Source organism: Dendrobates tinctorius, unplaced genomic scaffold (assembly GCF_039654945.1).
Source record: "Dendrobates tinctorius isolate UK_male_01 unplaced genomic scaffold, ASM3965494v1 ptg000075l, whole genome shotgun sequence".
Classification (NCBI taxonomy): domain Eukaryota; kingdom Metazoa; phylum Chordata; class Amphibia; order Anura; family Dendrobatidae; genus Dendrobates; species Dendrobates tinctorius.
Window position 1 is genome coordinate 20,837,987 of NW_027361743.1, and position 12,895 is coordinate 20,850,881.

At 47.2% G+C, this 12,895-nt stretch overlaps 1 protein-coding gene across 1 annotated transcript in view; it reads right to left on the reverse strand.

Moving 5' to 3' along the window:
* Positions 1 to 7,725: 7,725 nt before the first annotated feature.
* MPHOSPH8 (M-phase phosphoprotein 8) overlaps positions 7,726 to 12,895 on the reverse strand; it is a 67,138-nt gene continuing 61,968 nt past the window's right edge. The window contains exons 13-14 of the mRNA XM_073583069.1: positions 9,571 to 9,654; positions 7,726 to 8,479 (exon numbers count right to left, since the gene is read on the reverse strand). Coding sequence (XP_073439170.1) covers positions 8,438 to 8,479; positions 9,571 to 9,654 — 126 coding nt within the window. The 3' untranslated portion in view covers positions 7,726 to 8,437. The remainder of the gene's footprint in view (positions 8,480 to 9,570; positions 9,655 to 12,895) is intronic.

A 12,895-nucleotide genomic window follows, 5' to 3' on the forward strand; every position in this document is an offset into this window, starting at 1 on the left:
AAGGTGTGGTTCATGAACATGAGCCTCCAATGACGACTCAGTGCTTTTACTTTTTACAACTGAAGAAGAGGAGGCGATAGAGCTGGAGGCTGAGTCAGCAATGTAAGACAAAACTTTTTCCTGATGCTCTGGCTTTAAAAGCGGTTTGCCAACTCCTAGAAAACTAAGCGTTCGAGGCCTTATGTAGCCAGACGATGACGCAGGCTCAACACCTCCTGCATTCGGTCCTATTTTGCTCTTGCCACTACCATCAGATCCACCACCAACACCATCATTACCAGCTGCCAACCCCCGCCCAATTCCACGGCCTCTTCCACCAGCCTTCCTCATTTTTGGTAGAAATGTAGACAAAATCCAACAAACTATATAGTAATGTAAAACAAGGTACAAGGTGTCTATAGGACAGGGGAGATTTTGAATTTCTGCAGACACTTGTGGACACTGGACACTTTTGGATTGTGTGAGGCCCAATGAATATCTGAGCGCTATGTGACAGGCTCGATGGCACAGCTGTGACCAAAGTGACGAGAGGATAAGGGAGATTTTGAATCTCTGCACACACTTTTGGACACTGGACACTTGTGGATTGTGTGAGGCCCAATGAATATCTGAGCGCTATGTGACAGGCTCGATGGCACAGCTGTGACCAAAGTGACGAGAGGATAAGGGAGATTTTGAATCTCTGCACACACTTTTGGACACTGGACACTTGTGGATTGTGTGAGGCCCAATGAATATCTGAGCGCTATGTGACAGGCTCGATGGCACAGCTGTGACCAAAGTGACGAGAGGATAAGGGAGATTTTGAATCTCTGCGCACACTTTTGGACACTGGACACTTGTGGATTGTGTGAGGCCCAATGAATATCTGAGCGCTATGTGACAGGCTCGATGGCACAGCTGTGACCAAAGTGACTACAGGATAAGGGAGATTGGATTGCTTTTAAAAAAGCAGTTTGCGGAGCAGTGGGTAAACAGCAATGCCAGCCTGTCAGGAAGCCTTAAAAGGCAGCCCAACAACCAACACCACTGATACACCACAATATAGCCTCCCCTTGCACTGCACACACAGTGACTTGTGTGTTGTGCAGGCCAAATCGCTAGCAGCAGAAGCAGTTTTTTTGTCTTCTTCCCTGCCTAACGCTCTCCCTACAGAATCAGCAGCAACCTCTCCCTCTACTGAGATCGGCAGAAGTAAGATGGCGGTCGGCGTGCACGCCCTTTTATACCCCCTGTGACGCCCACCAAAGCAAGCCAATCACTTGCATGCCCTTCTGAAAGATGGTGGTGACCCCTGCCTATGTCATCACGTTGCCCACAGTGTCCGTGGATCCTGATTGGCTGTAAAAGAGCGCAAAACAAACTTTTGAAACGCGACTTTGGCGCGTAAGTCGCCGACCTCGTGGCCGACCTCATCCTATGGTCGGGTTTCGTTTCATGAAACCCGACTTGACAAAAGTCGGCGACTTTTGAAATTTTTCGACCTGTTTCGCTCAACTCTAGTAGTGACCATTCAAAATCCACACCGTCAGATGTAGGCCAGCCACCTGAGGATGGTAAACTGGGCCCTGGGATAGGAGATCTGGGATGTCCGGCAGTACCCAAGGATCAGACACAGAAATGGCCCTGAGGCATGAGAACCATGCCCTCCTGGGCCAAAACGGAGTGATCACTATAATCCTTGCCCTGTCTTTCCTGATTTTCCTCATCACCACCAGGGGTAGTAGAGATAGGGGAGGGAAGGCATAAGCCATCCTGAAGTCCCACTTTATCAGAAAAGCGTCTACCGCCAGAGGGTCTTCTCTGGGATTTAGTGAGCAGAATTGTCTCACTTTCCTGTTTTCCTTGGTGACGAAGAGATCTACCTCTGGTTGCCCCCACTTTTGTACAATAAGGTCGAAGATGGAGGTTTTTGGGGACCATTCCCCTTGTTTTAGCAGATTGCGGCTTAAGAAATCTGCTGTGGCGTTTTCTTTCCCTTTTATATGTAGAGCTGTTAAAGATAGAAAATGCTGCTCTGCTAGTTGGAAGAAGCGCTCTGCTACATTCATCAGGGGTCTGGAAAGAGTCCCGCCTTGGTGATTGATATACGTCACGGTGACCTGATTGTCGGAGAACACTCGCACGTGATGACCCTGTAGAGACAGAAGGAGCTTTTTAGCTGCCTGCTCCACCGCTGTCAATTCATTTAGGTTAGACTACATTTCTACCTGATGCTCCCACAGGCCCTGGACTAAAATCTCACCCATATGAGCCCCCCAGCCGGAAGGGCTTGCGTCTGTGGTGACTATGCGGGTTATGTTATACTCCCAGGGCACCGCTCTGGGTAAGTTATTCCTCTCTAACAACCACTCTAGGGACTCTCTCGTGTTCCGGGACAAAGTTAGCTGGCCCTCCAGCTAACCTCCAAGGATTCTTTGATGTAATAACACCTCGCCCTGTAATTTCCTTGTGTGAAACTGGGCCCACCGGACCGCGGGGATGCAGGACGAGAGAGAGCCCAGAAGGGACATGGCTTTCCTGAGGGACATGGTGGGGTTATTGAAAGCGTTCAGGACCTGATAGTGTAGGCGAACTAACTTCTCAGGAGGCAGACGGCATTCCTGCTTCTCAGAATCTAAGAATAGGCCTAAGAATTGCTGGACTTTCGTTGGCTGCAACCGAGATTTTTTGATGTTAAGTAGCCATCCCAACCGTTCTAGGGCAGACATTGCCCTTTGTAACTGCTCCGAACAATGTTCCGCCGATTTGCCTATAATGAGGAAGTCATCCAGGTAGGGGACCACTAGAATGTCTGATTCACATAGATGGACCATAACCTCTGATACTCCACGGGTATTTACTAAAGTTGTGACTGCAACCCCAAAAGGGGAGGGCCCCATATTGGAAATGTTGAACTGACCCATCTAACTGAACCGCCACTCTGAGGAAACGCTGATGGGCTGCATGAATAGGTATATGGTAGTAGGCATCTTTTAAATCTAACATCACCATAAAGCAATTTTCAAACAATGTTATTGTGGAATTGTTTCCATTTTGAACGGACGTATGACCAGAAATTTGTTAAGGGCTTTAAGATTTATTATAATCCAGAAGGAGCCGTCTGGCTTATGGACTAGCAACAGAGGGGAGTAGAAACCTCTTCCCCTCTCTGCCTCCGGCACCTCTGTTAGGACCTTCTTGCGGCATAGATCATGAACGTCGGCCTCCAGGGCAGCTTGTTCTGATGGGGAAGACCTAAGTGGGGTAACCTTAAATCTGTTTTGGGGGACACAGGAAAATTCTAGCCGTAGTCCCGAGGCTATCAACCCCAGGATACAGTTGCTACTAGAAATTAGCGACCAGGCCAGGTAGAAGGCAGCTAGTCTCCCTCCTACCAGAGCCACTAGTCATTGGGGTGGCTTTTTAGCTTCACGCGCTGGCCCTTCCTGGCGCCCCCCTCCTCCAAACATAAATCCTGTACCTTTCCTTCATTTTTCCTCCCATCTGCCTTGATCCCTGGACGGCCTTCTACGGAAATATCCCTTCTTGGTAAAGGGACGTCTATAAGAAGGATTCGGCAGACTGGGGAATTTCTTTTTATCATCCCTGGCTTTTCTAAAAGTTCGTCCAGCACGGGACCGAATAGAAATTCCCCCTCACACGGAATGGAACAGAGACGGGACCTGGCCTGGATATCTCCCGGCCAACATTTCAACAAGAGAGCCCTTCGAGCTGCATTTGATAATCATGCAGTCCTGGCCGCCATCCTTGCCGAATCAGCCGAAGCATCAGCTAAAAAGGCAGCGGCGTTTTGAATGATCGGCATTGTCTTCCGGATGGATGCTCTCGAGGCTCCGTCTTTCAGCTGAGAATCCAGTTGATACAGCCAGACCATCATGGATCTGGCTGTGCATGTGGCGGCTACCGCTGGTCTTAGAGCGCCAGCTGACATCTACCATGTTCCTTTTAGAAATGAATTCGCTTTTCTTTTATCTAACGGATCTTTTAGGGAGGCCATGTCGTCAAACGGTATGGAGGATTTTTTGGATGCCTTGGCTACGGCTGCGTCGAGCTTAGGGGCCTTGTCCCATCTGCTTACCCCTGGGTCATCAAAGGGGTACCACCGCTTAAAGGCCAGTGGTAAGGTGCCCCTCTTTTCAGGCCTTTTCCATTCTCTATCAGGCTCTGGACTTTGTTATTTAGCGGGAAGGCCCTTGGATCTAGACCACCGAACATCATATCCTGTGCAGAGAGTTCTGGTTTCGTGTCCGCTACCCCCATGGTGGACCTTACTGCTTTGACTAACCTATCCATTTCGTCTAGGGGGAAGCAGAAACCGCTAGAGTCTTACTCCGAAGAAGATGAAGAGGAGGCAGGGGACTCTGAGGAGTTCTCGTCCTTCCTATGGGTGACCGAGGACTCTGAACCCGAAAAACTAGCCTTTCTTTTCCTAGAAGATTCCCCTTGTGATAGGGCTTTCATCTCTGTCCTGATTCTCTCAGGCTTGTGGTGAAGTCAGGCGTCTCTTCTGCTACCTGTGTAAACGGGGGAGAGTGTAAGGGCCTGTCAATCTAGCCATGGACTATGGTTCCCTTTTTAACCCCTACCATCTGTCGCACGCATGACTGACAACTTTTTAGGGTGGGCATCTGGCAAGGGGCAACTACAGAGGGCACACTCCCTGTGCTTGTTTACCCAAACTTTTCTTCCCCTGGATCAGGGTACTTGCACGGAGATCTCTTACCCATGCAGTTGAAGCAGGTACCGGATCACGGAGGGAGGCAGGGGGATCCTTCAGCCTGAAGGAACTTCTGCGGCTCTGCCCGCTCTGGTCTATGGGGGCTTCCGTCGTATCCATTGCTGCAATGGGTCTTCGGAAGCACCCCAGCAGTGTCCCAGCCTGCCTTATATTACCTCCTGATATCCGGGTCAGCAAGGTTCTGGCCAGGGCACCTCCCACCTGGGACCCTACCTCCACCCCCCGGTCGCTATATGCGACCCCGGACAACTGCTCTCTTGTGGCACATACAGAAAGCCGGCCGGCACTCGACTTCCGGTTTCGGCGTTCCCAGCCCGCCCCCTCAGCCGCCCAAACTGAGACGGCGGGGGCGCGCAACAGGGAGCCGGCACGGTATGCCTCCAGGCCCCCGTGCGCCGACCTGCGCTGCTGACCGGGCGTCAATGCAGGACGGGGCTGAAAAATGAAGACCGGGCCCCAGGGAAAGGGGGGGCGCACCAGGAAGGGCCCAGGAAATACATACCGCCGATGCTGTCCTCCAGACCCCTTGCTCCACCTGTTCCGCACACTGCCGTGGAGACTTACCCGGCCCCACCGTGGCGCTTCCAGGGACCCCGCACTGACCGAGGAAGGAGATCCCGCCGCTACCTGAGTCGGTCAGCCGGCCTGGGAATTCCCTTGACGATCCATGACAGACGATCTGTAGGAATTCCTGTCCTCTAGGAACAGGAAACCAACTGATGCGTGGGAGAGGTGCCGCCCTTTTGTAGCTGTAGGTTTCCTGTTCCTGAAGGGCGGATCCCCTCTCTCAGGTGGTGCTGTCATGGACGACCGAATAAAGCTGCTACTATCAACTGTAATGTACCTGGTAGGTGGAATCCTAGATAGATGAAGGAGCCCTGCTGCAAAAGGCTCTCAGTATCCTGCGACTGACTCACCATGGACAGAACCCGGGAGAAAAGTGTATAGGAGAGAATATTTCAGAGCTGCAGTAAAGGTCTGGCATACCCGACAGCATCACACAGATAACAGTCTCTTTCATCTGACGGTGTCCTTGAAGAATGACCTGTCCTGTCATCTCTCTGGAGGACAGAGCAGCCGGGCTCTGAAAAGCAGAGGGAGACTGGTGGGGGATACGGAGCCTTTTACTCCCCTGGGAGTTGGTCCCAAACTCAGCAATAGTAGAGTACCAGGTGCAGTGAAACTCTTCTCCTAGAGCGGTGGAATGCCAACGTCAGGAGAGGGGCTGTAGAGGGATTGCAGTTCCTGTGTTGACTGGAGAGAAAACGCCACCTTCCGGTTCCAGATGCCGGAGAATGGCAATCATAGGGAGGAAGGGAAGGGCCTTCTTTGAAAAAGACAAAGCAGCTTCCGCCCAAAGGCGGAAGAGGGGGCGTGCCTGCGACGGGCGGGGGAAAAAAAACCAGGAAGGGGGTGGGGCGGGGCGCGGAGCTATCCGTTGCGACAAGGCCGCACAGAAGCCGGGGACTAAAGTAGAAGAGGAGGCCAGCGAGACAGGAGGGTGGGGCAAGGAGGCTAAGAAATTCTGCAAAAAGGAACCTGTTGTGCCCACCACTCCTGCTCATGAAAAACCCATACAGGGACATATGGACCAAAAGATCTAATCAAACTCGGGAATAACACACACAAAAAAAACAAAAAAAAAAAAAAAAGACTCTCTGCCCACCTATCTTGAGTAATGTAAACCCCCCAACACAAGTTTATTCTAAACCATGGAGGTACCCATTCTTTCTGTAAACCCCCCACCCAGAGGCATATAAATCAAAAAGGTCTAATGTAATCCTTAGGTGAAAGAAGGAGGGGGTGGGTGACCAAAAACCTCATGCTTGAATTCCATCTTCCTTCATCCACTTTTTCTTTCTTTATCCTTTTCTCCATCTTGATCTTCTCAGCATGTACCTCTCCATCACTGGCAATGTCAGGATCAACCGTAGGCGCCCAAACCTCTTGGGGTTGAGGGACATCCATGCCTCCTGAAACAGTTAGGCTCTGGTGGGCGAGTGAGCAGGAGAGGGGAGGGGGGCAGCACCGATATTTAGATCACCTAAACACTCTTCATGTGTTAGGGGGGTTCTGCCGGATAGACATATGAGGAAACGGGTTGGCAGTACATGCCACGTTCTGTCCGTACGTGGGAGTACTGTGACTGTTCACACTGTATCCCTCCAGAGGTAGAAGATCCATCTAAAAAATAGGGAAAAACAAAAAAAAACTGAGGTAGATATGAGTCTAGTAAAACTGACCTGCTTAGCTCCGGTCGGTGGGTGTACACTACTAAGGAGCTAATTTTTTGGCACAGTTGTCAGCCTCCTAAGTGGCAGCAGCATACACCCATGGTTTCCTGTGTCCCCCAATGAAGCGATGGAAGAAAAAAAGCTTTTCTCACTCTGCCGCCACTATTATGTGTCCAACACAACATGGAAAACTTGGTGAATGGTTCTCTTTAAATATGGGGAGGAAAAAAAAAAAAAAAAAAACACATTGTAAAAGTTAAAACTGGTTTAGTTAAGGAGCTCCATCTCCTAGGGAAAGCGAACAAACCCAAGATCATTATTTCTGTTCCTCAAAAGCAGAGACAAGTTTTTTTTTTTCTCTTGTAATTTAATAAAAATTGGAGCATGATCATGCATTCTTACAGGTCTTTCAAAAGCACTGTACCAACACACAATATGTAGGCCAATTTCCTATCATACAAAAATATATACTGCTGATATCCACTAGGGCGACCTGGGAGACCCCGGATCCATCGGCTTGACCTCAAATAGAATATTTGACATATAGTGCAATATTTGGAGGGAAAATAAATCCACTGAAATGCTAGACTTGTATCTTGTACCCATAGGACCCTTAAATCAGAAATACAATAGACAATGTCTTGGTGCGGATACAGTTGACATTTTCATGCCATCTTGGAGTCAGTCTTATGAGGCTCCCCATCTCCTTGTAAAGTTGTTTTTTCGTTAGTAACGTCACAAGCTAAGGGATTAGCAGTTTTAAAAAAACATTTACTGGATTAAAGCATCTAACATTAAATATCATCCTCTATATTATATCAGATAGGAGGCTGCAAAATACACTATAATGCAATATTCCACATTGTGGAAATATACTGACAGTAGATGTGGCGAGGGGCCAAGATGAGAGCTCATCTTTATATATGTACACGTCCTCTTACTGGCGGAGCAGCAGACGACCGTCCTTTGTTACACAGCCTGCAATGTCCGGGCATTCTGAGTCCATGCGTGACATCAGTCTGTGGGAAGTTGTAACCGACTATTCAGCAGCACAGAGGATGTTCAGCACAGACCACTTGACTTGCAGTGATCCGATTGTACGAAAACACCAGAACTCCAATTCAGAAAGAGATAAAAGGGAGAATGCAGAATCCACAATATCGGACGGGGACTGAATAAAAATATATAGAATAATCCAACACATAAAAGATGTTCAGTTGATTGGAGCAGATGTTTGTGGTCCAGGGACCTCCGTACTGATGCACAATATCAAAAGAAACGTGAACTCCGGCAGCACAGCACAGAAACGGTGAAAGGACGGACTGGAACATAAAATATCCTACTGTACATGGTACTACTGGTAAAACACGAGGGTGGGCAGTCCTGCGGACACATCCCTTTATATTATTAGCTGACAGAAAGGTGCAGTCAATAAGCTGGAGACACTTCCAAGGGTCTTCAGTTAATGGGGCTGTACTCTGTATGCGCAAACCAGCAGCTTCACCTAAAAGAAAAAAGGATCATTAGTGTCCAGCGCGGATCTGTACCGGGAATGCAATGCGATATACAGAGGGGGTTTTTTTTCATAACAGGGAAATACGGTATTTCAAAGGACTTGTCCGGGCTTGTGGATAAATTCTGTATTCACCCTCTGTGACTGCAGACTTGTGACTCTTCACAGCTTGAACATTGCGAGCTGTCAGGATTCTCCACTGCTAGGTGCTGGCAGTCAAGTGACTGCTGTATGAAGTTTACATCCTTTTGGCCACAATCCGTCTAGACAAGCACGACCTCGCTCAATTCACTTGTATTGAGGGAGGCCGTGAACGTCTAGTGTGTGTGCTGTGAGGATTCACAAGTCTACAGTCAGAGTGATCGCAGATTTTAGCCTCGAACCTAGACAACCCCTTTAAGAAGGGGTTGTCCAAGTATCAATGATTAAATATCAGAACGTTAGGGGAAAACTCAATGGTGGTTGGTAGGTAGCGGAAAACCCCATCACATTTCTAGGCAGTCCTAAAGGTATTTCCTAGATCTTTTCCCCAAGAACAGCGCTCTCCTTTCGCAAACAGCCATTATAACGGTTTTCAAAAGAGTAGGAAACCAGTTTCCCTGTTCGCTACAAATTCTGACTATATACACTAACTGCTTAAAGGAGAACATTCAGTTAAATATGCACTTAATCGGCGTTGTACATCACTGGAGAGCTCCTTTTCAAAGTCCCCAATTTGCCTAGAAAATTAAACCCCTCCTTGCTTCCCGAATCGGCGCCGGTCCCCTTTACCCGAGCGCTGTTCCCCCAACCCAGCGACGTCATGACAAGTTTATGTTGTTATGAGTGCTGCAGCTCATCAGCCGCCGATAGACTGCAGCGCTCATATGTCATAAAAGAGGAAGAGGGAAGAGACAAAGCGCTTAGATAAAGGAAGCGGCAAAGATACCGGAGTCAAAAAGTTTTACATTTTATTAGACAAGTTAGAGACTCATAAAATGGGCAGTACACTACTGCACAACCACTGCTCAGATACAGAAAATGAGAAACTCAATGATGCTGTTGCTAAATATTACCCAAAATATCATGCGGCAGCAACTTACCTTTGCAGCGGGGACCTCAGATAGTCTTATAAAAAGCTTATTAGCTCCAGGCACAGGGCTGAAGGAATAAATAAAGTTTGCATCCTAGAAAACAAAAAAAAAAGACGACATCAGGCAGCGCTACTATGCTAATCTGAAGGCGGCCCGTGAGTTCTGGGATACAGTGCCTACAAGTAGTATTCAACCCCCTGCAGATTTAGCAGGTTTACACATTCGGAATTAACTTGGCATTGTGACATTTGGACTGTAGCTCAGCCTGGAAGTGTGAAATGCACTGCAGCAAAAAAGAATGTTATTTCTTTGTTTAATTTTTTTTTAAATTGTGAAAAGTTTATTCAGAGGGTCATTTATTATTCAACCCCTCAAACCACCAGAATTCTGTTTGGTTCCCCTAAAGTATTAAGAAGTATTTCAGGCAAAAAGAACAATGAGCTTCACATGTTTGGATTAATTATCTCTTTTTCCAGCCTTTTCTGACTATTTAAGACCCTCCCCAAACTTGTGAACAGCACTCATACATGGTCAACATGGGAAAGACAAAGGTGCATTCCAAGGCCATCAGAGACAAGATCATGGAGGGTCACAAGGCTGGCAAGGGGTACAAAACCCTTTCCAAGGAGTTGGGCCTACCTGTCTCCACTGTTGGGAGCATCATCCGGAAGTGGAAGGCTTATGGAACTACTGTTAGCCTTCCACGGCCTGGACAGCCTTTGAAAGTTTCCTCCCGTGCCGAGGCCAGGCTTGTCCGAAGAGTCAAGGCTAACCCAAGGACAACAAGGAAGGAGCTCCGGGAAGATCTCATGGCAGTGGGGACATTGGTTTCAGTCAATACCATAAGTAACGTACTCCACCGCAATGGTCTCCGTTCCAGACGAGCCCGTAAGGTACCTTTACTTTCAAAGTGTCATGTCAAGGCTCGTCTACAGTTTGCTCATGATTACTTGGAGGACTCTGAGACAGACTGGTTTAAGGTTCTCTGGTCTGATGAGACCAAGATCGAGATCTTTGGTGCCAACCACACACGTGACGTTTGGAGACTGGATGGCACTGCATACGACCCCAAGAATACCATCCCTACAGTCAAGCATGGTGGTGGCAGCATCATGCTGTGGGGCTGTTTCTCAGCCAAGGGGCCTGGCCATCTGGTCCGCATCCATGGGAAGATGGATAGCACGGCCTACCTGGAGATTTTGGCCAAGAACCTCCGCTCCTCCATCAAGGATCTTAAGATGGGTCGTCATTTCATCTTCCAACAAGACAACAACCCAAAGCACACAGCCAAGAAAACCAAGGCCTGGTTCAAGAGGCAAAAAATCAAGGTGTTGGAGTGGCCTAGTCAGTCTCCTGACCTTAACCCAATTGAAAACTTGTGGAAGGAGCTCAAGATTAAAGTCCACATGAGACACCCAAAGAACCTAGGTAACTTGGAGAAGATCTGCATGGAGGAGTGGGCCAAGATAACTCCAGAGACCTGTGCCGGCCTGATCAGGTCTTATAAAAGACGATTATTAGCTGTAATTGCAAACAAGGGTTATTCCACAAAATATTAAACCTAGGGGTTGAATAATAATTGACCCACACTTGTATGTTTAAAATTTCTTAAAATTTAACTGAGCAACATAACTTTTTGGTTTGTAAGATTTATGCATCTGTTAATAAATCCTGCTCTTGTGTGAAGTTTGAAGGCTCTAACTTATTTGCATCTTATCAAACCTGGTAAATCTGCAGGGGGTTGAATACTACTTGTAGGCACTGTATATAATTTTCTAGGATTTCATGTAGAATTTTCCATAGGGAGCTATGGAAATATGTTGCGGCGAGTTCAAATGTCCTTAGGCTAGTTTCACATTTGCGTCTTTGTGCGCAAGTAGAAACGCATGCAAAACCGCGCATGCGTTTACGTTTTTTATGCGCATGCGTTTTCTAGGTGTCATATTTCACAAGACGAAAATCCTTGAAAAATCCTTGAAACAGACTCCACCAATGGGAAACCAGTGGCTAGACATGTTTACTCTTAAAACGCATGCGTACGCAAACGCAGGCGTACGCATGTTCATGCGTACGCCTGTGTTCCCATAGACTAATGCGTTGTTTTAGAATCATAGAGTTGGAAGGGACCTCCTGGGCCATCTGGTCCAACCCCCTGCTCAAAGCAAGATTCACCAAATCATCCCAGACAGATGTCTGTCCAGCCTCTGAAGACTTCTATTGAAGGAGAACTCACCACCTCCTGTGGCAGCCTGTTCTACTCATTGATCATCCTCAGAGTAAAAAAATTTTTTTCTAATATCTAATCTGTGTCTCCTCGCATTCAGTTTCATCCCATTGCTTCTAGTCTTTCCTTGTGCAAATGAGAATAAAGATGATCCTTCTACAATGTGACAGCCCTTGAGATATTTGAAGACAGCTATTAAGTCTCCTCTCAGTCTTCTCTTCTGCAAATTAAACATTCCCAAATCCTGCAACCTTTCCTCTTAAGACAGGGTTTGCAGACCGGTTACCATTCTGGTCGCTCTTTTCTGAACTTGCTCCAGTTCGTTGATGTCTTTTTTAAAATGTGGCGCCCAAAACTGGACACAGTATTCCAGATGAGGTCTGACCAAAGAGGAGTAGAGGGAAATAATGACTTCACGTGATCTAGACTGTATGCTTCTGTTAATACATCCTAGAATTGCATTTGCCTTTTTTGCTGCTGCATCACACTGTTGATACATATTCAGTCTGTGAACTATTAGTATACCCAAGTCTTTTTCACATGTGCTGTTGCTTAGCCCTATTCCTCCCATTCTGTATTTGCTTTTTTCATTTTTATTGCCCAGATGTAGTAATTTGCATTTTTCCCCGTTAAAAACTATTGTTAGTTGCTGCCCACTGCTCCAGTTTATTTATATCTTTTTGAATCTTCTCTCTCTCTTCTCTAGTATTAGCTATCCCTCCTAGCTTTGTGTCATCACCAAATTTAATCAGTTTACCCTCAATTCCTTCATCTAAATCGTTGATAAAGATGTTGAACAATACAGGGCCCAGGACAGAGCCCTGTGGTACCCCACTTGAGACATTCTTCCAACTGGATGTGCAGCCATTTACGACCACTCTTTGGGTCCGATCACTAAGCCAGTTATGAATCCACCTAACAGTTGCCTTGTCCATTCCATACTTAACCATTTTTTCAATAAGGATTGTGTGAGATACTTTGTTAAATGCTTTGCTGAAGTCAAGATATACTATATCTACAGCATTTCCCTGATCCACCCAATCAGTGATTCTGTCATAGAAGGAAATTAAGTTAGTCTGACATGACTTATTAGTTACAAACCCATGCTGA